General features: G+C 32.7%; 2 protein-coding genes and 2 long non-coding RNA genes across 5 annotated transcripts; 1 reads left to right on the top strand and 3 right to left on the bottom strand.

The window, feature by feature from the left end:
• Positions 1–471: 471 nt before the first annotated feature.
• LOC145318884 (uncharacterized) lies at positions 472–6543 on the bottom strand. Its single transcript, XM_080160556.1, has 7 exons — positions 6394–6543; positions 5712–5861; positions 5277–5396; positions 3574–3941; positions 2815–3171; positions 1004–1438; positions 472–532 (listed from the first exon to the last, which is right to left on the bottom strand). Exons 1-6 carry the CDS (start codon positions 6451–6453, stop codon positions 1324–1326), a joined length of 1170 nt encoding a protein of 389 aa, XP_080016682.1. The 5' UTR covers positions 6454–6543; the 3' UTR covers positions 472–532; positions 1004–1323.
• LOC145318875 (uncharacterized) lies at positions 6477–23591 on the bottom strand. Of its 2 annotated transcripts, XM_080160541.1 has the most exons (8): positions 23451–23591; positions 23066–23170; positions 22384–22545; positions 22017–22061; positions 9644–9975; positions 7607–9163; positions 7167–7291; positions 6477–6723 (listed from the first exon to the last, which is right to left on the bottom strand). In XM_080160541.1, exons 1-6 carry the CDS (start codon positions 23538–23540, stop codon positions 8059–8061), a joined length of 1839 nt encoding a protein of 612 aa, XP_080016667.1. In that variant the 5' UTR covers positions 23541–23591; the 3' UTR covers positions 6477–6723; positions 7167–7291; positions 7607–8058. The 2 variants fall into 2 exon arrangements, with proteins under 2 accessions (XP_080016667.1, XP_080016671.1); XM_080160545.1 differs by lacking the exon at positions 7167–7291.
• Positions 11785–13480, top strand: LOC145318815 (uncharacterized). The gene is made up of 2 exons (XR_013879540.1): positions 11785–11844; positions 12799–13480. It is a non-coding gene; the product is annotated as an uncharacterized LOC145318815 (long non-coding RNA).
• LOC145311842 (uncharacterized) lies at positions 18518–21039 on the bottom strand. Its single transcript, XR_013876894.1, has 3 exons — positions 20969–21039; positions 19026–19088; positions 18518–18650 (listed from the first exon to the last, which is right to left on the bottom strand). It is a non-coding gene; the product is annotated as an uncharacterized LOC145311842 (long non-coding RNA).
• Positions 23592–25493: the final 1902 nt, after the last annotated feature.

Genomic DNA, 25493 nt, shown 5'->3' with positions numbered 1-25493 from the left:
ATGTTATAATCAGCTACCTATTAATCAAAAATTATTTTTTCGCCGCTAGATGGTACTAGTTGTTTAGCTAATTATCAAAAATATCCGCATATTTTTTTGCGATTTCTCTGGGGAGGGTGGTGTTTTCCTCCCCCAAAATAGCTATAAACCGTCCCAAAACATATGAGAAGCATGGTAAAGGGGCAACAAATCTGTTCAGCGGTTAGTGAGATCCTTCGGTACAAACAGACAGACAGGCGGACAAACATCCTGTTCTTTTATTAAACGGATGATTTTAAATCTTTTATTATATATTCTTAAATATTCTATACTAACTAGGTAATAAAACTATGATTTCGGAAAATTACTACTATAAGCATAAATTTTCACAAGACAATAAATAAATAAATAATAGGGGGGGGGGTTGCATTCCTCCCCCCCCCCCCCGTTTGCAAATTTTCTATACAATATTTAAAAGCTAGGATGTAAATGCGATAATCACAAATAAATAAACATATAAGTACATTACATTCTACAATAACAATATTTTATACTTAATAGATTTTAAGAGAGGCGGTTGGTGATTGTTATAGAGATCTTATAAAATTAATTTTCATGGATAGTTTCCTAGAACATTTTAAATAAACATTTTTGTACATTTTTAAATATTTGGCTTTAAGCTTTTTGACTCAGCAAGGCATTTGCATGGAAGTAAAAATAATACCAGACCTACACTAATTGCGGTCCAGATTGGGATACAGTCTAATTTATAACAAGTTATGTATTATTTGGAAGAATCATCGATTATTTCCATAATAATGACGAAAGAAATTACCACTTTTTCGACACTCCTTGTTTGGAACTAACAAATCCAAATTTTTGCGCCAACGAATAAGATATCACGATTAAAAAAACTTTGGGTACAAGTGTAATTTACAGTCCAATATCCCCTTCCTTCCTGGGTATTTACAAGTGTTCATCATACCCTATAGCTAATTACATGATCTCTACAACTATAACACACCTTCACACCCTCCTTTTCAAAGGTAGAACGCAAACAAGTCACAAATATTTGCACGAATATATTAATAAAGCTATTTTATTGAGAGCATAATTGGATATGAGTATAAATATTAGGTATACCTCAAAGAAAAGAGTTTTCAAGTTTATAATTGCAATATTTTTGTTATTTCTTATTATCAAAAGCTGTATATTTAGACAAGAGAAAACTTGTTGAATACTTTTCATATAACTCTTTTTAGAGAGCCAATGCAAAAATCATAAGCAAAATTGTAATTTGAAATATAATGAAATAAAACAATTTACAATTGTTATCTTTAATTGTCAGTCAACCTGAGAGTTATGACATAGGAGTTTTCTTAAGATTTCAGTAGCCTCGCCAAATTCAAACCAATATTCCTCCACAAAACCAGGTTTTCCATAATTCGGAGACAAGAAACTGTAATAAAAATAAACTGCTAATAAAGTCAGTAGAATTTTATTCTTATTTAAATGGAAACAAGGATGACAACATCCATAAGTAGCGAAGCACAAAATTTCGTGGATGGGACTGACGGTCATTGTTGTTTTCTTCAAACGACGGGAAATTAAATTTTGATATCTTTAACTGAAAAAATTTTGAAAATCGATTAATAAACACGAAAGATATGGGGGAAAATGTAAAAAATATAAAAAATAGGCAAAAACCTGCAAAAAGGCAGTCTGACCGTCATTGTTGATTTCTTCAAATGAGCGGAAATTTAATTTTGATATCTTTAACTGTAAAAATTTTGAAAATCAGTCCATAAACACCAAAGATATGGGGGAAAATGTAAAAAAATATAAAAATAGCCAAAAACCTGCAAAAAGGCAGTCTGACCGTCATTGTTGTTTTCTTCAAACGAAGGGAAATTTAATTTTGATATCTTTAACTGAAAAAAGTTTGAAAATCGGACCATAAACACCAAAGATATGGGGGAAAATGTAAAAAATATAAAAATAGCCAAAAACCTGCAAAAAGGCAGTCTGGCCGTCATTTTTGTTTTCTTCAAATGACGGAAAATTTAATTTTGATATATTTAACTGAAAAAATTTTGAAAATCGGACCATAAACACCAAAGATATGAGCAAAAATGTGGAAAATAAAAAAAATAGCCTAAAACCTACTAAAAAGCCGTCCGACCGCCATTGATGTTTTAGAGTTAATGTGCTCCTTAATGATGGGAATGTTGTCAAAAAATTTCAGCTTTCTATCTTTTATAGGAGCTGAGTAAATCCCATTTCCCCCATAGCGTTACGGACTGACGGACGGACAAAGTGAATTATAGAGTAGCTTCGCTACTAATAAAAATGCTATTGTAGTGTAAGTAGCGTAACTTCACTATAGATAGGACATCATGCCCATTATCAACACGTCCGGCCGTAGTATTCCAAAATAAATGTCTTGTTAAATAAAACAGCCAATTATTTGGCTGTATGTTCATAAAGGTAGGAGGGCCGGGAGGCAATGCAACCATCTCGTAATTAGTTCACAAATAGCACATGAAATCCGAATTTCGTTTTGAAACTTGGCATGAGTATTGAGTAATCTTTGGTAGGTGTATTTTTCCTAAAGCATTTGTGCACAGATTATGAGATGATTGATTTACCCCCCCCCCCCCCCCCTCCCAGTAAATCTCGATCATGCAATGTTTTCATAGGACTACTAGACTATGATTTTTATCATTAATACCTACGGTTTTTTTTATATAAAAACAATTAATTTTACTAATTGTGGACAAAATTTCATTTTTATATTAATAATTAAAAGATTATGCAAGTATTCAAGTAAGTTACCTTAGTTTATCTGTTTTGTGATGATCCATATTTATTTTAAGTATTTGATTTTTTTGAGTATATTTATCAATGTGTGAGATTTGAGTATTGTTTTCTTTGGTATTTGCATCATACAGAATTTTATCTGCTTTTGAATTTGAATCAATGGCAGAATCAAGTATTAATTCTTGGTAAACTTTGGTTGCTTCGCCAAATTCAAGTGTTTTATTTTCATAATTGTTTACACTGCCATCATCTTGTGTAGAGGGGTTATCTTTATTCTCTTCCAAATCTTTGGTAACATCGCCAAATTCTATTGCATTTGTGTTAAGCTCATTTTCAGTTTCGATTTGAACTTGTTTTGATTTTGGGTTATCACTTAAACAAATTAAAATTTATGTACCTATTAGTTACATTTACATATTCAAATTCAAACAGCGACTTCAATTTATTTAACTTTGAATTCATACCAAACATCTACCTACTCGAAAAAAGACTTAAAATGATAGCTTTTCCAGTATGTTAAAATCCGATTCAATTCCGCTGGTTTAGAACCGGTTCTAAACAACTAAAAAAATCTATGGACCAACAAAACAGGACTTAATCCAAGTAATTTTTATTCTCCTTTCTGTGAAACTGACTATAATTCGACGTTATAAATTCATTAATTCAAAAAAAGCATAAATATTCAAGTACTGATTTATCGACAGGGACGATTTTTTGCCTAATAGGTATCAAAAATAAGACTTTAAAAAATTGGAATCACTTGAAATCTCTTACCTTTCAAGCGTATCACAGTCATTAAGCGTATCATAATCTTGGTCATAGTCATCAGCATCCACATCTCCAAACCTCAATTGTTTGCTCGAGTTCTCCTCAAAAAATCTTCCAATGTCAACAACGTCAGAATTGTTGTCCGAGAAAATTTTAAAACTATTGTAAGTATTCTCCTTGGAATTTATGTCATTTTTGATTGAGACTATGACTTTTTCTGACTTTTTAACAATCTTGTTTGATTTGTTGTCGTCTTTCAAAAGTTGACTGTAACAATAATCTAGATCATCGGTTGGTATACTTTCAACTTCACTATTGTCTGCAGTGTCGTCGCTTTCATAGCAATTGCTCGACTCCAAGTCAACATTAGAAACCTAAAAAATACCAAGTCATTTAATAAAATTAAGCTTATTTATATTGAAAGATTAGCACAGATAAATGAAATAATGAAGATAAAATGATCTACTAAAAAATAAAAAAAAAATAAAAGAAATGACAAGGATATGACAAGTGGCTTCAACCCTAGCATCTAGGTGCCATTCATTCTAAGGGGGAAGGGAGGGCACATGTAAAATAGTAGTGATGGCAATCCGTCGAATTTTTGGGCCGGATTCGGATTCCTGATTCTTAAAAGAATCCGTCAAAAAAAGTGGCGGATTCCTTACGGATTCCGGATTCTTATTTTTGGCGGATTCCAGATTCGGATTCCGGATTCTAGCAATATTTTAAAAGGCTTTTTTAAAAAATTAAAAAATGTAAGTGCTACATATGTCCTAAAGATTAATGTTTTTGTTTTTTCTATAATTCACTTCCGAGAATTGAACCAGATTTTAAAAGATATCTATAATACAGAGTAGAACGATGTCTGTGTGTCTGTCTGTTTGTTTGTTTGTAGCGAAGGATCTCGATAACCGCTGAACCGATCGGGTTCTCCTTTACAGGGTAGCTTCTCATAGGTCCCGGGAAGGTTTTTAACTTTTTTCTTGGGGGGTGGGACACCCCCAACCCCCCCAAAAAATTAAAAATACCGCCCCCCCCCCAATTTTTTTTTTCTTCTTAAAACTAAAATTAAAATAGTGGGATCAACTACCCCCCCCCCCAAAAAATTTTTTTTTTTTTAATTTTTCATTTAAATCTAAAATACGAAAAATTGGTTTGATTAAACCTCTTGGGGCAAAGCCCCTAGAGGCTAGGGGCGAAGCCGCTAGTTATATATAATGATGATAATCTTTGCCTTCAAAAAGGGGAAGTTGAAAGAAAAATTTCAAGACGGTAATTTTAGCCTACCAATTCAGAATCCGGAATCCGCTATTAAAAAACGGATTCCGGATCCGGATTCGGATTCCAAAATTGGCCCAAAAATTGGGCGGATTTCGGATTCCGGATTGCCAACCCTATAAAATAGCCTCAAATATCCTGGAATCTATGAGAAAATTTCTTAAATTGGTGAACTAAACCGGTTGAATGTAGTAAATAATACATATTTTCAGAAATTCATCAAATGCTTTGCAAGCGTCGAGTTATGAGTAAAATACGAATTATCAAAAAAAAACATTAACAATTAGGATTTGCAGAATATCGCGAATAAAAAAAGACGAATAAACAAGGGAAGGTATTAATATAGAAAACTTGTAGCCATGGCTATGCAGTTATTAGACTTGATAAAAAAAAACCTAATTTGACAAAAATAAAATTACAACTTAACCTACCTGTGTTTTCATGATCTTTGAAGCTGCCTGTTCTTGTTTGACGGCCTTCAGCTCTCTTTCAACACATTGGACTGAGAGACTTATTCTTTGGATCTCATCTTGGAATTGTTGACTAGACATCTAAAAACAAAATTACGCAAATTATTTTTTTGCCAACCCTTTCGTTTTTTATTTCAGATTTGATTTCAATGTAATTTCCTGAGGTTTAAGAAAAAATAAAGATGGTGAAAATCGTACGAGACAAAAACACAAAAGATCTGTAACTTTTGTTTTCATTTATGTAATTGAATGCAATTAATTAAAGAAGTGATATTTTCATTTACTTTAGACTGATAGTGGCAAGGGAATTATGATTCTCAAAATAAACTGAAAACCAGGCAAAGATTAAATATTTTAATGCCGGGGATAATTCATGTTTAACAATTATACAGTTACCTCAAATTTTGCCAAGGAAAGAAAAGTGTCCATTTTCTTCTCTATCCCAATCAATCTTGACTCCAACCTGTCCGTCTTGTTGTTGATCTGTTGGATATGATTGCTGTCTGGCAGAGACTCGATCTTGTTAACCATGCCACGTAAAATCGCCTAGAAATTTACATTGGTGTCAGAGAGAGGTTTTTATTTTTATACATTAAATCTAATGTATACAGGATGGCAAAGAACATAGCAAATAAACTAATGTTCGGTTTATAAATATGAACATGAAGCTACCAAAAGCCTAACTACGAGGTGACATCACTTATTATGATTGATTTTCCTATTCCTGCATTCATGAATAAATTGTTTTTCTAAGGCTTTAATACATGATTCTTTGTGATTGATCTTTCCCTTGCCCTTGTTCTGTAGTACCAATATTACTGCTATACAAATCTGATCAATACCTTTGGGGTGGTTGATAACATCCTAAGGCTAGACTTTACTGATAAGTGTAACTGACATCCCTACAATTGCAGAAAACCCACAGTTAAATATGGATTTCTAACTGTGAATGGTAAAATATTGGGTCTGATTTTTGCCAAGGCATTCCTCTTTATTCTAAGCATAGGCAAACAGCACAGTAAGTTATAACGTGTAATGACAAATATTCGAACCAATCATTGGACGGATATTCGCTAACCTGTTGTGTCTTTTCCATGGCCGCCAGCCGAGACATCAACTTCAAAATATCTCCCTCCATCTTTTACTTTTAATGTCAAAGCATCTGCAAAAAAATACAGATAAGTACAAGTATATATACACTTGAGATCTTTCTTCATGCAATTTGAACATATCTATTATTGTTTAAAAATAAATGAGGGGGAGACTTCTCTGGTCCACTTGTTGCTTAGAGGGATTACACAAAACATTTTAAAATTGTTACTTAAGGTATAGGTACTCCTATATATTTGTAAAAAAATATTTTGTTAAAAAAACATAGAAAAATATTTCCTCGACTACTTGTTTTAATCTAATAAACAAAAAATATTTAACATTAGGTACCTACTCTGCAACAAGCTCAAGTTTTTTAAATGAAAAAATATGTTTGTAATTTCAATTGTTTTTTTTCTTAAGAGATAGTACCACTACTTAACAAGTTTAGTTACTTTGATTATTGATCCTTATAATACATTCGAAGTAAATGATGAATATAGAATGATCTTTTACAAAATTACCACGCTGTTTTTGAGCAAATGTGCGATTTTCGATTGCTTAGTTAATTTTACAAAAAATACTAGGTATTTAATATTTATTTTTTCTACAAGCCTTAAAGTTAGGAAAACTAACCTATATGGTGGAAAATTAAAATTTTTTATTATACCTAATCTGTATAATTACATACAGATTTTAGAAAAAAAAAGTCCAATGCTTTTCGTGAAACTTCTTCTTTACACATTGACGTAGGTATATCACCCTTATTAAAATATTAATTTTTTTGTTAATTTAAATGTTTAAATAATCGATGGGAACAAAATATTTTCTAAAACTATCTTTTTAATCAAAACAATGGCGGATAAATATATTCATTTTTATCAGTACTCACAGATTTATATACATAAATTGGGACAGAAATTAGAGATAAATGATTTGTATCATTTGATACTTGATTGAAACTTTTTAAATATCTAGGTAGACTTATTTCTTATTTAAAAGGCTCAGAAAGTGGGGGGAAGTTTTACTGTAAATGAAAACTACCGAACCCCCAAAACTTAATCATCTTTAAAAACTTTGGGTGCAATATTTTATTAGATTTTACTTAGATAAACTATTCCACCAATGATTTTAATTTATTAATAGATATAGGAAATCTAAAAACAAGATTTACATGCTATAAGATTGTTTCTTTTACTGACCTGTCCCAACTTATTAATGTAAGAGGCAATAGTTAAATGGCACATTTTGTTTATATATATCACATTATTTACATACAGTAGATAAATGCATCTTTAGTTATTTGCACATGAATGGTCTAACGACATAGATTAAAGCTCATTTTTTGAGAATCATAGCAGTAGTTTATCACAATTTTACTCGCAAGAGCGTGCAGCAGCCGTGCGTAGATAACTTCGCTGAGGGGTTATAAATAGATTTCCCTTTAAAATTGACAGAATAAAGATACTTTTTTGAATACTAGATTTATGTTAGAGAAGACTTGTTTAAAAAATGGCATAGAAGCAAATTATCACATTAAAATCACTTGGTATTAAAGTTATTCAATTACTTTTTTTGTATTTTAACAACTTAAATGGTATTAAAAATACAAAAATGGCAGGAAAATTATTTCAAATGTTCAGTATCTGGGTTCCTATTGATTAGCTGAATAATTTGCTGGTTGTCTGACGATTGTTGGTAGAGCATAGCCTGGGGAAGCCTGTGGCAGGTAATGAGCAAACATTCCGCTGTCAGAATTTACTGGTCCTCCGTAGTCAATTGGAACGCCAGGCATGGCAACGAGCTGGCTGCCTGAATTTAATTCATGTGCCATGTAGCCATGACCTTGCATTGCATAGGTCATTGCCAGATTGAAATTAGGAGGCGAAATATTGCCTGCTTGTGGAGGAGAATGCCCTGGTGAGTTACCAAGGGATATTGGAGTTCTTTGGCCAAAATTGCTTTGAGTTGCTTGTTGGTAGGGATTTCTATATGGGGTTGTTGTCTGCAGGGGAGCATTAGGATCAAAATTGTGCACTGTTTGAGTTACATGATAATGTAAGCTACTTTTCGCTTGTTGGTGAAATGTAGCAGGAACTGCTGTGCTAGATGTTGCTTTTGCCTTATCTATAAGAATAGGATTCTGTTTCCTCGCATCATCTAGCGATTTTGTTATATATTTATTGGTCTGGGTACAAGTTTTTGTGTCAGCTGTAAGTGAGTTGAAAACAAAAGGCTTGGCATCAGTAGTTAACTTAGTGGAAACGCTTTTAGGAGGATGTTTAGTTGTCCAATCTTCAGAAGCTTTATCGAGGACATTAGTGTCATCAACAAGCATTTCTGTTGATGACCTTATATTCATTGTAAACGGTTTAGCATCGGCTTTTAATTTACTTATGACATCAGAAGCATTTTCAGATAATGTTTTTTTGTTGAATTGATCTTCAGTCGGTTTTCCTTTGGACTCTTTTGCTTCAGAATTGCTAGAAACTTTGATATTCCCATTGAACACAAACGGCTGTGCATCTGGAGTCAACTTTGATTTTGTAATGGAGGCATTTATAGCGTCTTCATCAGCTTTGTCCGCTGTGTTATCATGATCATATTGAGATTCTTCAGATTTATCGGCTGTGCTTGCCAACACAAATATATCTTTGTCTGGCTGACAGAGGCTAAACTCTGGCGCACTAGGATTTAATTTTCCAGTAGCGGTTGAAGATGTAGATTTAGTCCTTGATCTCTGTGTCATGTCAGCCCCTCTGTAAAAAAAAAATTGGTTAAAAGTTTTTTTTAAAAATAGACAGAGGTGTATATTCTGCACAATTGACCCTGTATAAAGGGGAGGGGTCAATAAAAAATAAGTGGTTGGGGAAAAAGAAAATTTAGAGAACTGCAAAATATTTTTTCATTTTCTATTTGTGGGAGGGGGAATAAAATATGGAGTAATTAAATATTTTTACCCCCTCTTTGGTGAAAAAAACTAGGGGAGGGTATAAGAAATTTTGTAGCAGGGAAGAAAAATAAGTCTTGTGCATAATATAAACCCCTGAAAATAGATTACTTGTAAAATAGAGTTGAGTAAAAAAAACATATTTGATTCATTACCGTAGGTACATACTTCATATTTGAAAAATAAAATTAGCTCAACAATAAATCATTTTTATAAAATTTAAATAAAATTTGTAGAACCTCAGATTTTGATTTTTAAAAAATAATTTAGAAGAATATTAAATACTTACAACCAGTCTGCAACAGTAGCAAATGAAAAAGAGTTTGATTGTTCACACTTTTTAGATGACATTCTGCGCTTGGAGCTGGAAGTTACGCTTGTGCTCGAGTCTTTGGGAAGCTCTGGGAATTCTATATCTTTGTCAGACTTTGTCTTCTTGTTCTTGTCTTCTACGTGATTGGTGTCTTTTAGTGTACTGCCGACCAGCTGTTCGGCAGGAGTGAGATCAAAGGAGTGATTGTGAAAGACATTATTCTCCTTCCATCTATACCAATCTGATGTTAAGCTTTGCAAGTGTTGCGTGGTAGTTTTAAGACGTTTGTCCACATCTGATATCTTTTCCTGTAAAAATATTTAATAATTATCTATAATTTTCAGGGGTGCTTATTCTGCACAAGATTCATTTTTTCCCCTGCTAATAAATTTATAAATTTTATTTCACCCCCCTCCCCACTCTTGTTTTTTCCCTAGGAAGGGGGAAAAAGAAGTAGCCTCCCATCCCCTAAATGCATTCAGTTAATTAAAGTTTTCTTTTTTATTTGATTAAATACAATAAAAATACGGCTCAATTTACTTTTCGTTTTTCATTTTTTCCACCCCCACATGTTTCTAATCCCCCCCCCCCCCCGCCCACCTCAGTATGGGATCCCATGCAGAATATACACCCCTGATAATTCCTTAATTCTTAAATAATAGGTTTGTTAAGAATTGAACAGGAACAGCAACAAATAAGGAAAGGGTGCAAAAAAGAACAAATAAATAAGGGAAATATGACTAGGTATTAACAAGACTATGACAAAATAATATTTAAGTAGTACCTTAGTTAATTATATTTTTATCTTTTTTTTGAAAAATACACTAAAGCCCAGTTCATAAAAGCTTTTTGGAGGTCGACCTTTTTTTCAGTAGGTCAACCGATTTTAGTACAACTGAAAAATAACCCAACCTAAACATATTCTTATTTTTTGCTGCAATTGCTAAGTTTTTATACACAAAAATAATTAGAGATTGTAATAATAACCCCATAGTATAGATTTATAAGTATTATTATATAGTTCGGCGAAAAAAAAGTTACTCTATAGTAAGTCTCATTTTCCAAATAGATTTAAAATCAGTATCTTATCTTTCTATCCCTGATCATAATCGGGGCCAAACCATATCAATAGTTGAAGTTTATTAAAAAATATTAAAAAGCTGTCTTTTAAAAACTTAAAATATTTTATTTTAAAGCGTAAACAATTTAATCAATTGTTTTATTTTTATTGAGGGGTAAACAAAAAAATATATATTCAGCTAGCTACTTATTGCTGTGTATTTTTTAAAAAGATCTAGAATTATAAACAAGGAATAATCAGCTGATATGATTTCAAAAATATAAATAATAAATAGCGTAAAGTTAAAATTTTATACCTATCATTATAATAAAGTAACAGGATGTTTTTTCTGTCTGTACCGAAGTATATCGCTAACTACTGAACCTATATGGTCCTCATTTACAGAGTAAATTGTCATAGGTCCTGGTGAGGTTTAAAACTATTTCGAGGAAGGGTAGCACCACAAATAGGAAGTTATTTATTAACTTTTATTTTACAAGTTGAAAAAAAAAGATTATGTAAACGGAATCATGGAAAGAAAACAAAGTAGTAGTTTTCGTCGTATTTTTACAGTAGCATTTCTCCTTTTTCTAGCCCCTGCTTAAGGGGCTCTAACCCTGCAGGGAAATCATTAATATTTAACTATAACTTAACCTAGAATAACTTATTAAAAGCTACTATGAAAATATAACTAAACCCGCTACTTCGTTTTCTTTCCATGATCCTAAGAGGGATAGTTATTTTGTTTGCAATTAGCATGAATAATATTTTTTAATTAACTTTTAAAAGGCGAAGCTTTTCCATAATTAGGGTTGGTAAGTGCGACTGTAAAGGATAGCTCTTGTCGTTAATTTAGGCATATTAGTTTTGTGTTATAGATTTCAAGTATTAAAGTTCGTTTGTCCTAACATTTAAAAGCTTCACGTATATGAATGTTATTATCCTTTTTATCATGTAGTTTTTAGAGAAGAAGTCCACTAGGTATCTTTTTCCGTTGCATATAAGTAAAATAAGTTTAAATAATTGGAATGAAGAGTAATATTCCGTTTTATATTTCAGAGATAAAAAAAAAATGATTTTCATTGAGCCGCACACTTCTCTCTTTGATTTATAAAAGGTATTTTTTTTTATAACCCTCGACTGTGGTGTAATAGCAGCGCATCCGCTCGTTTTTGGCCCCACAACGCGTCATACTTAAAGACATTAAACATTGTTCCTATTGCTGCCGTATCAGGTGTGTGACATAAATGGTTAGATTAGAGAGGAAGGCCTTGGCCCAAAACAGGTGCAACTCATTACCATGCTTAATTAGTACTTACAGAAAAATATGTGGTGGCGTGCACAGTGTTGTGCTAGTAGGGTGCTCAAAGGAGAGGGTAGTCGACTTCCTCCACCCACCCCCTTCATTATCAATTTTTGTTTTAAAAAGAAAAACATTTTTTGGGAGGGTCAATTTTTGTTGGGAGGGTGGAGAAATCCTTCCTCAAAATAGTTAAAAACCTTCTCTGGATCAATTAGGAATCTTAACAGTAAAGGAGAACCATATAGGTTCAATGGTAAGTGTTACAGACAAAAAAAGCTTTCTTCTTTATATCCTATCCTCCTATAATATAAAGTATATAAAATAAAGCTTTAGATTTAAGTAACTACTGAACAGATTGTGTTCTCTATTTTATGTAAGCTGCACATAGATCCCGTGAAGGTTTTAGGCTATGTTAATTTCCGATTTTACTCTTGGAATAGGTTTAAGCTATCTTTTTAGACCATTTCTGCCTTTTCGAATACAGAGCCCCTAGATGCCACTAGTATTTTATAAAGCAGTAGGCTTTTTTGTCTAGTGAAAGATCTTGCTCCCCGGTGAATTGGTATGGTTCTCCTTTGCAGTGGAGCTTCCCCTTGAGGCTTCTATGAGCATATCTGCTAGTAATAGGTTGTAAGCATTTATGAAATGTGTAGTTGCTCTTATTGTCTTTAGCTCCTCTTTTAAAAAGCCACAATGTGAAATTGGACAGACGGACAGACATTTTGAACTATAGAGTACATTTGCAACTAAAAAGTATTTCTATTTTAGAGGTTCCATTTATCCAAGGAGGAAATCAACACAATGAGATGAAACTCAAAGTAATACAGCACATTAACAAGATCATCCAATGTCGACATGTAGTAATATATATAAGAAGAATGTGTGTGTGGTTTGGACTTCTTTCTCTTAAGTCTATACCTAACCATTGAACATATTTTGATACCATTTTATTTTTAAAAATAATAAACTAGCCTAACACACATCCCTCTTATATTCAATTCACCATGATATTTTTCTAATGATTATTAATGCCATATTTATGTGACATTAAAAAAAAATTATTTAATACTTATTAATATTATTTTTCTACTCCAAATCGAATTGTCTGTCTATCTTTGCTTTTTGGTCAGATTTTAATTTTTTTATAATATTATCAATATTAATATTATATTTTTCTTTTTTCTACAAAACCTTTGTGAAAAGATGAAAGGACAAGTATTGTTACTTTTTATGTTTAAGTAAAAACTTAATTTTTGGTTGCTTTAAAGGTTGTTTTATCCTTGTAATATATCAATAGGATGTTTGTCTGTCTCACTAGCCATTGAATTGTTAAGGTTATCCTTGCTTCTCATAGGTCCAAGGAAGGTGTATAACTATTTCGGGGGAGAGTACCACCCCCTCCCAAGAGAAATAGCCCTTAGTAAAAATTCATGCCCCCCCCCAAAAAAAATTTTCTTTTAAATTGTAAATATCCAATTCATCTCCCCCCTCAAGTGACCCCAGAGGCCTCTAGGGGTGTGGTCGCTAGTAGATAAAGATGCATGTAGCTTTATTGCATTATTTTAGATTATCTATCTGATTAATTAGCATTCATTCTAATAATTTATTTTTTAATTCTGTTTGTTTTCTAGTCATCTTTTTGTGCTTCAATACTTATGGATGTTGTCATCTTTTTTTAATTATTTTCAATACAGCTTGGTACCTGTCATAGAACTATCCCTTATATAACTTATTTCAATCAAGATTTTAGTAACAAAATCTCATGTAAATTGAAGTATTACCATTTCGAGAAAAAAACCTGTTTTTAATGTTTCTGTGATTACTGTTACATATTTTACTTAATTTCATCTTCAAATTATGATTTTATAATAATATTAAAATCTTTAATAAAATATAATTATCCCTTCAGTCAATCCTTTTCATGTATTAACATCATGGCTACTTTATAACTAGAGTTTCAATATTTGTTATTTAAAAAAATAAGTTTCACCATGGTTTTATACCTACAAATAATGTTGAGTTTAAAGTTTCAAATAAAAAACACGTTAAAAATTTAATCAAATGCTGTAAATTACTAAAGTTTACTAATAAAACTGTTTTTCTAAATTAACATTTTTAAAAGCGAAGCTTTTCTATGACTGGAGTAAGTCCGCCCATCCGATGGTGCATTCATCTGTACATCTGTTCAGAATGGATAGATTTTTATCGTTAATTTAGGCATGTTAGAATTATCCTACCAATTTCAAACTTTGCATGTTAATTCCTGCAGTAGTTTGTACAATTTATTAAGCGTAGCATTTCTATAATCATTACCAGAATGGCCGTACATTCAGTTAAAACATATTGATTTTTTTACTTTTTTATCAACATATTTTTATGTGATCTAAGGGGGGGGGGGGGGCGTAATGACATCTATTCTTAATCCGTGAGCAAAATGGTCTAAATATTGAGCTAGACCCTTCAAACTTGGTATATAAGCCTAGTCCTATAGGTATTACATCTAAATGGCAAAATTCAAAAAAAATTTATTTTTAGGTTAGGTTAGGTAAGAAAAACCCTGCGGAAATGGGGTTTTTAGGCTTTTTTTGGTCTATTTTAATGTGAAAACTTGCCTTAAATTGTTTTTTCTCAGGGTTTTAACTTAAATACACTTTATCTATTCATATGGACATTATTTAAGATGATTTAGCAAGTCGGGGACCGACCCCAGGGGGCTAGGTGGGTGGCCCGCAGAGGTTAAGTGCATTTTTCCCAATATATATGTTGTGATACATCAAATTATAGGTTTTTTAGGTCAAGGAACTCAAATTCACAGCTAAAATAAGCATTATACTAATCTGAGCTAGCCCCAGCGGGCTAGGTTGGTGGCCCGCAGGGGTTAAGTGCATTTTTTCCAATATATATCTTGTTATATATCAAAATATAGGTTTTTTAGGTCAAGAAACTCAAATTTAGAGCGAAAATTATCATTAGACTAACCTAAAGCTAACCCCCCCCGGGCTAGGTTGGTTTTCTGCAGGGCTTATGAGCATTTACCTAACCTAGCCTAGAAACTTACTTATATTTTTACAGTTTTTTTCTTGAATAAACTGTGTCTATTAATGAGGACTTTATTTAAGATGATCCAGCTAGTCTTGGACCAACCCCAGCGGGCTAGGTGGGTGGCCCGCAGGGGTTAAGTGCATTTTTCTCAATATATATGTTGTGATACATCAAATTATAAAAATGCACTTAACCCCTGCGGGCCTCCCACCTAGCCTGCTGGGGCCTGTCCCAAACTTGCTTTATCATCTTTAATAATGTTCTCATAAATAGACACAGTTTATTCCAGAAAAAAAAACCTAAAAAAAAAACAAGTAAGGTTCTAGGTTTAGACTTAAGACTTGCAGGCAACCCACCTAGCCCGCTGGGGCTAGCTTCAGATACGTCTGATCCTTTTATTAGCTTTCAATTTGATTTTCTTGACCATTTTTGATGTATGACAACACAAAAAAATGCATTTAACCCCTGCGGGCCACACACCTAGCCCGCTGGGGTCGGTCTCAGACTTGCTGGATCATCTTAAATAAAGTCCTCATTAATAGACACAGTTGATTCTAGAAAAAAAACCTGTAAAAATATAAGTAAGTTTCTAGGTTAGGTTAGGTAAATGCTCTTATGCTCTGCAGAAAACCAACATAGCCCGGGGGGGGGGGGTTAGCTTCAGGTTAGTCTAATACTAATTTTCGCTCTGAATTTGAGTTTCTTGACCTAAAAAACCTATATTTTAATATAATATAACAAGATATATATTGGAAAAAATGCACTTAACCCCTATGGGCCACCAACCTAGCCCGCTGGGGCTAGCTTCAGATTAGTCTAATGCTTATTTTAGCTCTGAATTTGAGTTCCTAGACCTAAAAAACCTGCAATTTGATGTATCACAACATATATATTGAGAAAAATGCACTTAACCCCTGCGGGACACCCACCTAGCCCGCTGGGGTCGGTCCCAGACTTGCTGGATCATCTTAAATAAAGTCCTCATTAATAGACACAGTTTATTTAAGAAAAAAACTGTAAAAATATAGGTACGTTTCTAGGTTAGGTTAGGTAAAATGCACTTAAGCCCTGTGGGCAACCCACCTAGCCCGCTGGGGTTAGCTTCAGATTGGTCTTATGCTTATTTTAGCTCTGAATTTGAGTTCTTTGACCTAAAAAACCTATAATTTGATGTATCACAACATATATATTGGAAAAATGCACTTAACCCCTGCGGGCCACCCACCTAGCCCCCTGGGGTCGGTCCCCGACTTGCTAAATCATCTTAAATAATATCCTTAAGTATTGAAGTTAAAACCCTAAGAAAAAACAATTTAAGGTAAGTTTCCACATTAAAATAGACTAAAAAAAAGCCTAAAAACCCCATTTCCGCAGGGTTTTTCTTACCTAACCTAACCTTAAAATTTTGGATTTTTTTGCCATTTAGATGTAATACCTATAGGACTAGGCTTATATACCAAGTTTGAAGGGTCTAGCTTAATATTTAGACCATTTTGCTCACGGATTAAGAATAGATGTCATTACACCCCCCCCCCCTTATCTGATTTTTGCTATACTAATTCCTGGGACAAAAAAGCACAATAAAATAAGCAAAGCAAATCTGTAATCAAGTCCTAAAAATGTATTTATTTCCCTAAACATTATCCTGTATAAAGTAGTTTATAGAAATTTACTTACAATTTTGCTTCGACTCTTAGATATTATATACTGATTATTCAGTTCTGACACTATACAAGTATGAATTTCCATTTGTCCTACCGTTTCAGAGCTTTGCTTTTATGGATGTTGTCATCCTTGTTCATTTGTATTCTTGTGTCACATCAGTTTGACCTCAACAAAACATTTGATATTTCATTATTATTGGCAAAAAATACAAAACGGCAGGAGATGGCTGTTTTCGATGGCCGCAGCGGTCTCGCCTCCACATATTTAACAGTTACACACTACCTAATTAAAGCAATTACCATGCATTTTAACCCTGTCTTGAAGTCTCATAACTTTAATCTTTTTCATCAGATTTTTGTATTAAAGAATCATATTATAATATGAAACTTTAAGCTTTAAAATGCAAGTATGTCCGTTTAAAGCATAATCAAATAATCAATACACAAGTTCTTAGGCATGTTCAAATGTTATGAAATTCAAATTTGGCTTGACGATTCCTGTAACAAAGGCTTGTGAAGACGATTCCTGTAATATGCAAACTTTAGTGTGTATATAAATTGAAGTTTACATTTCTGGAAAGTCTGAATGTTCATTAAAACATATTTATTTTATTCTTCTATTAACCTTGATTTTCGGACCTTCAAAAAAATTACACTGCGTTGCTAATATTATATTAAAATAGCAGCTACACTCTAGCATCTAGGGGATTGTATATCCTTAAAGGGGACTTTAAGTTTTTTTCCAAGGGCGATTATATTGACGAATACCTTACTCCTGAACCTTCCCAAGACCTGCCAGGAATCTGTAAAGTGAACCATTTAGGTAATTTGATCCCCCTTTCTTATTTTAGGTTCAAAAACAAAAAGTTTAAAATCATTTCGAAGAGAGACAGTTAGTGGTACTCTCCTCAAAAATAGCTAAAAACCTTCCAAAAACAAAGAGAAGTTACACTGTAAAGGAGTATCGTATCGGTTCAGGGATCAGAGGGATTCATTTGAACAGACTTACAGAGATCCTGTTACTTTTCAATAAGGTTTAAAAGAATGACATTTTTTAAATTTACTACACCTAAAGGGTAGTTCCACGAAATGTTATTAACAAAGTTAAAAATTATCCTAATTTGAAAAAAAATTCAATTGAAACTCTTTCAATTCATACCTGTTAATCATATTTATCTCCCAACATATTTGTGCCCTATTTATCCCTGCAGAGCCCTGTTTCTAGGGGAAACTACCCTCGGATCTTCTAACCCTTTACATAACCTAGTAAAAGTTTTCAAAAATAGAATTTGTAGTCCATATGCGATCTGAGGGAACCCACAACAATCAAAAATGTGTATTGATTAAAAAAGTTGTTATCTGAAGGTACGATACCAATAACAAGCAGCAAAGGGAAAAATACAATATAAATCCATAGAGAGGTGACAATGGGCTGTTTATTACCTAATATTTTTATAATAAAGTGTTTCTATTCGTTGGCTTAAGAACTTTGGGGACTTTTACTGAATTTTGATTGATTGGTTTATCAAGTTGAGTGTTTTTTAGTTTATTTTATGTTATCATTGGGGATGTACATCAATTTATCGGCCACTGTCTTATCCCTTTAGATTCCTGGTACAAATTAGAATATCAAGAAAATCGAAAAAAATATGAGTTTGAGTCGAGATAATAGCCACCCAGACCAGCTGCTGTGGGTTTCAGAGCAGCCAAGAAGAACATGTTAAAACGTACATATGGAATCAAAGAGTAGCTTTACTATTGAACTAAAAAAAAATATGAAATAACTTATTTTATTTTATTTGTTACAAATAATGGTATTATAATTTTGAAATCACTCACAAATTGAATTATTATAAGCTATCAATCTTTGAATGTTTTTTTTTCTTGATAACAGCTAAAAAACATCAATGTTTCCTGAAAAAGAAAAACAATACTTAATACAAGAGTAGATTTTAACCTTTCTTTAACCTTAAGTCCTCAGTAGTTAAGATACTTATTAACTACTAGCGGCTTTGCTTATATAAGACTTTAAGAAAGTGGGGGAGTTTTCTCCCAATTATTAATAACAAAGTTTTTCTAACTTTACGAGCAAAAAATAATTTATCGCGTTCGTGCGTTGTCCCTTTTTGTTAGCTTTTAAGAAATAAAATATTTATTTCATCATTTGTGTATCTTAACTATAAAATCTTTCTGTCTTAAATAACTTAAACTGTGTAGAAACTGTAATATTACGACATAAAATAAAAAAGTTTAAGTCTTATCATTGAAAGAAAAGTTGCGTATATTTACCTTTATATAGAATGTATATTTCGTTGTTGTAATAAAGAACTTGTAGGTCAGTCTGCTGATATTCTAAATTAAAAAAAAAAATCATAAACAACATTATGAATGTTATAAATCCTTATATAAGTAACAGGATGTATGTCTGTCTCCCTGTAATAAAGGATTCTGATAGGTCTAGGTAAGGTTTAATCTATTTAGGGAAAGGGTACCACCACCATTTTAAAGATAAACCGCTCCTAGAAAATGCCACTCACAAAAGAAAATTCTTTAAAAGGGATAGTTGCATGAAGTGCATTTCAGAAAAGTGATTTCAAGCATAAGTACAAGCATACCATCAAACATATATAGTGGGTGTTGTATTACAATAAATAACAAACAATTAGACTTCACTAAATTAATCGTCATGCTGTTTTTGTAAAAATAAGCCAGCTTTATAAATTGCATAGGTATGCGAGAATGCAATTTTCAAGTCTTGATATTTTTATAACTACATGATAGAAAATTCTTTCAAATATATGGCCTATAAATGTAGTTTAAACCATTAAACACGAAAAAAATGCAGATCACTAAATTCAAGTTAAAATGCATTTCGGGGGGGTAAATTTACATTTTTGAGGGGTTGGGGGTGTCCCACCCCCCAAGAAAATAGCTTAAAACCACCACAGGACCAATAGGTATATACCCTGAAGAGTAGAATCCAATCGGTTCAGTGGTTACCGAGATCTTAAGCTTCAGACGGACGGACGGACAGACGGACGGACGGACGGACAGACATCAAGCTACTTTGTATTATAGATAAAATTAAAAGTATCTTGTCCATTTTTAACATTTTTCTCGCTAAAAGATAATTATATAATTTTCAATAGACAAATGTAGTAATTGTATCTATAATAAATGTAATTATGATTACACTTTTTAGTGTTAATAATAGGTTTCTGTTTGGTATAGTAAAGTAAACGTAAAACTAAAATGCTTCATGTGTTACGTGTATGAAAGAATTCACGGCAAAAATAGCTTCAAATGAAATAAAAGGCTTAATTTCTCAGGGTCGTAGTTAAATGTCTGAAGCTAAATATCTCATCCTAATTGATTTACTTTACAAGGAAGCTTTAAGTCTTGGGTAAGATTTAGACTATTATTCTCGTCAAAATGCTAGGGGTAAAGCAACTGTTTATCTTTTAAATCGCTTTTGATAAATATATCGCTGCACTAAAATTAATTCTTTTACCCGCAACCATAGCCTAACATGTTACCCATCTTCTCGTCATCGGGGAGTTGTTAGGTACAAATCTCGGTTAAAATATGGTTCCTACTACACTATATCACATGCGCGATATTAATAGTTAGAGTAGGGTGAATGCCTAAGCCCAAAACAGGCGCAACTCATTACCATGCACAGGTAGGACAGAGGTCGTGAAATCAAAGAGTTGGTTGTCTATTGGATGTTACCCCCCAAGATGCCAAAATCTAGATTTAACAGGGGAGTGCACATTTATGGCTTGAAAAAGGGAAAGCCAGAGGGAGGGGTTAGGGGGCAGACTTAAACTTTTGCGTTTGTTGATTTTTTTTTAACAGAAAACTAATATTTTCAACAACAAAAAAAGTTTTGGTCACATCACTTACGCTCGTTCTTTTATCACCTTTCCATTTTTTAATTTTTTAATAGCATTGGCTTTAAGGTTTATAAAATAATTTTTGGGTATAGTCATTTTAATGGCAACGCCTCTTAAGGGGCGTTTCGTCGTTTTTTCACAGTAGCTTTTCCACCATTTCTAGCCCCTGCGGGAAGCCTAAACCCTGCATGGCAATCACCTAACCCAACTTAACCTAAAATAACCTATAAAAACTAATGTGAAAATACGACAAAACCCCCCTTAAGAGGCGTTGCCACGAAAGGGACTATACCCTAATTTTTATTGTACATTACATGAAGAAAAAAAAAGTAAAACCTGATTTGCTTTTTTGTTAGTAGAAACGTCGTTCCAATGCCGTCAATTTCTTCTCATCTTTAATATCTGAAAAGAATCAAACTTTTAAAATATATAGAAATAAACATGAATGTATTACCTAAAGATAGTATATATTGCTGCATCCATTACACCATATCTGTGAGGAAAGTTGTGTTTGGCACATTTCAGGCCTTGTTTTAGACAATTAACCTACCCTAGCAATGAAAAAAAAAATAACGTACATTCCCCCTTTCTATAATTTTTGTATTTATTTAAATGCTAGGGAGCAAATGTTACTGTCTTCAACGGTTATAGTTAGTAATTATTATCTTAATATGTGTCACTTCATTTTAATAGCTTGCTTACGCAAAAATACACACACACATAAACGCAACGTAAACTTGTAAACTTTTCATCCCCAACCAACCCCTATATAGTCCCCGCCTCGCTTGATTTTTGATAACTTTCAACAAACGTTTATATTGTAATATCTGAACAAAATCACAAATTAAATAATTATAATATGATGCATTTAAAAAGTATCAGTATCTTAACAATTTAACGTTTTAATTTAATATCGAAAAAGATATTTGTTATTGTGTCCGCCATTTTTAATTAGGTTGGTTAGAAGTTCTAATCGATCAGCTGGAGGTTGCACTAAAAAAAATTGATAGACGTTTGTTCAACATTGCAAAATTTTTAATAAATAAACACCAAAAATATTTATTTTCATTTCAATAACTAATTACATTCAAAGTACTTTAAGATTGCAGATGTCATTTTTTAATTTTCAAGAAAAATTAAATCTTATTGAAATTATTTTTTGGAGATCATGAGGACGTCCATCGAAATTTTTATAAATCTGACTCCCAGCTGATCGCTCAGGGAAAAAGGAACATTAAATAATCTATTTTTAGGGTATATATTCAAAAGTACAACTGAAAAATGGTTGACCTCAAAAAAGGTTGACCGAAAATTTCTATCAGTCGACCGTTTAGCTTTTGTGAACTGGGCTAAAATTACAAATAAAACAATTTTAATAACTCACCACAAAATTTTTTTCAATTCGAATTGAGTTCTTGCTGACTTGTTCCTGAGAGATAAAAATAAGTACAAATAATAGTTATTTCTGGCATCGTATTATTAACAACTTTCTGCGGATAAAAAAATGTACAATTATAAGATTAAAACCAGTTTTATATTAATAGAAAACCGGATATAATACGATGCTAGACATAATTTTTAGTATGGATCAGAACCGGTTCTAATCTACCGGATATTAATCGGTTTCAAAGCGATACGGAGAATTATTGTTTTATTTTTAAATCTTTGTAATATTGTAACATTTAAAGGAGATAAACTAACAGGTAGCTGTTTTTTTTCAATGTTTTTTTGCGGATATAATAAATAGGTACCTGTTCTAAGGATTGCTTATCAAGATTTTCCATTATTTCTTTGATTTGGCCTTCCAGTTGTTTAGATTTTTTGGATGCTGTTTTAGCATTTTCTTCAATCTTGCAAAATTTTTCGACGGCTGGGAAAGAGTCAACTTTGGAAATGATTCCGGCAAGAATGGTCTAAACAGAATAAATATGCAATAATAATAATAAGAGAACCTGAAGGAGAAAAAAAACTATTATCAAAAAGTCAAAATGACAACAAATGAAAAGATAATGCAGCAAAGTTTAGTGGGTGAGTGGTCAGGGATCTAGTTTACGGGTGTTTAGCTTTTAGTTCGAGTCAAGTCACTGCATTAAAACGATATGTAAGGAATTATTACATTCTTCATTGGCCTTACTGTTTAATCCATAAAATTGGGTTAAAGTAGGACACTTGCCATACTAAGGTCATAGTTAAGTCTTAAAGGAATTTACTCTGGTTATATATTAGGGGCGAGGGTCTATTGTAGGTTAATAACTAATACTGAATTATCCATCTCACTGTTGTCAGAACGTGGAGCTAACACACCAATAACATTTGATCATGTCCTATGGTTGTAACTCACCACTATATGGCACCACTATGATGAAAACAATGTTAAATAAAGACTTAGCCTTAGCTTATCTAAACACAGCAAAGAACAACAGGAAATTTTACCTTATATGTTTCATATTTAGTAGAAAGCTCTGCTATAACATCGGCGTTGACTCCAACTCGAGATTTTGTCCATAAATCTTGCTCCTCTAATTTTGCCTCAAGTTTCTAAAACATTAATGAGCAAGTTCCATTACAGTGTATACAACAAGTTTATCAACTAACTTTGTGGTGTGGGTCATAAAATGTTTTCCTACATTGCATTGCTTCGAAACCGTTTGATATCCGGTGGATTAGAACCGGTTCTCAGCCATACTGAAAAATCATGTACTGTAGGATTTTTCGCAGATATCAAAATTGAAATTATAAGATTAAATCCAGTTTTGTTAGCTCTGAGGGGCGATATATAACTATTACTACATGATAAGTCTTTAACAATGTTTATTACCTTTTGAGCCAATTCAAGATTTTGTAAGCGAGCCATTAGATTTTCATGGTTTGTCTCCCCTCCTACGCCAACACATCCGTTGCCGTCCATTTTGTTCAAACTTTCATAATTTCTGTAATTAACAGACAAATAATAATATAATAATAATAAATATCTTTAGGTCAAATTGCTAAATAATAAATAGATCTATAATCAAGCTTTTATAATATCACATAGGTTCACAACAAAAATATACAAACAATATTTAATTTTAGTTATTGTTTTCTTATGTCAAAATTTTTAACGGGCCTTTTTTGGGGCTAATTATAATGACACATTTTCACCCCTGTCCTGGATAAAATGTTTATTTAAAAAAACATGCGCGTTCAGTTTTTTTCATTTCCTGATACATTTTTGTCCCCCGATTACAAAAATATCTTTCCCGAAATCCTAGCTGTTCTATAAGATCTCCAAAAATGCAAATTACTTTTGTCACTGATTTTTCAATAATTTTTTAAATAACTATCACAAATTTTTGTTCAAAGCATGTTTCAGTGAACAGTAAAAAGTGTCTAACACACCTTAGAATATACATTCCTTGAATGCCAACAAGACCTAACAGAATCAATAAAAATATACCTGCTGTTTTGACCACTATTAACTGTTAAACATAGACATATTTGTTTTTAACCAGAAAAGACATTTAAGGAGCAGTTTTTTGGACTTGACTTAGAAAAGCAAAGTTGTAGAACTGGCCAAGCCTAACAATAGTTGTAAGGAGGGCATCTGCCTAAGACAAAATGTTGCAGCTGTGGCGACGAATATCTGAATTAAAAATAGATAAAACAGCGCATAGCAACGTTGTGCCCATTTTTAGACAAGAGGGACTCATATTAGGGGGACCTGAAAATCAGACACAAATATAAAACCAATGAAGACCTAACAGAATTTAAGCCAAAAATTTGAACCTGCCAATGACGGTTTGCCCATAGTGGTGGTTAGCGCACTAAGCTGTGGTTGGGAGAAACCAAGTTCAAGTCCCAGCATAGACTTTGCACTTTGCACATTGCAATTTGTCAGATTATGAGATGCCCTAAGTTTGTAAGGAGGAAGATTTGTAGGAAGTTCTACATATCAAGCAGCTTTAACCATGCTTTCCTTTGTCTATGCTTCTTGTATGAGAGTGCCAATAATTAGTGTGGCTTTATGTGGAACACCTGCCAAAACTCTAGGCCAGGGTGATGTAAAAATTGAGTAGCTTCCTTGAGAAGTGTGGGTCAGCTTGTAATGTAACATAGAATACAATCAGCTATGCGAGAAACTTACTAATCTAAGATTGGTCAAAGGGTTCTCACTTCCAGTCTCCGCATGCATCTGAGTCCTAACTTCAGAGAATCAGGGCTACAACAACAACAACCATATCAACCATTAAACGTCAGAACTTTCAGTTTTTCCCAAAACAACTTAAGTAACTTTTTTTGTGCTTTAACAATAAATACAAAGTTGTAGAACTTGCAAGGCCTAACATTGACATTATTGGCATCTACCTTTGACACACTTTTCTGGACATTTTGAAGAAAACTGAAAATTGTGAAGTCTTTCCTGTCTAAAAATGGAGAACATCATTGAAATGTTTGGTTTTATTTACTTTCAACTCAGATAATCTCTACTGCCATTGCTGGCAGTGGTCTGTGAAAATTTGTGTATGCTGGATGGTCAGGTTGATGTCTGGTCAATAGGTATTTTTTTTTTATTTCATCATGCAATATTCTTTGATTGGTAAAATTTTTGTTTCTTGATGTATATGTTGTTTTGGGGCCATCTAAGGTTAACAGTAATGAATTTGAGAGCTTCTGTGGTCTTTGTAACTTTTTCCAGCTGTTCTCTGAGATGTCAGGACTCCATAAGGATATTCCAACACAATTTTGGCAATGGCTTAGTAGATCATTGTCATTGTCTATTTGTCATTTGAACAAACTAACAAATCAATGAGGATAAAATTAGATGAAAATTTGAACCCACCAATCACTGTCTTTACCGTTATTCACTGTTAAACTCACAATT

Source organism: Acartia tonsa, chromosome 1, assembly GCF_053477335.1.
Source record: "Acartia tonsa isolate MP-2025a chromosome 1, ASM5347733v1, whole genome shotgun sequence".
NCBI classification, from domain to species: domain Eukaryota; kingdom Metazoa; phylum Arthropoda; class Copepoda; order Calanoida; family Acartiidae; genus Acartia; species Acartia tonsa.
Note: the sequence above shows the minus strand (reverse complement) of the source record. Positions and strands in the feature narration are given on the sequence as shown.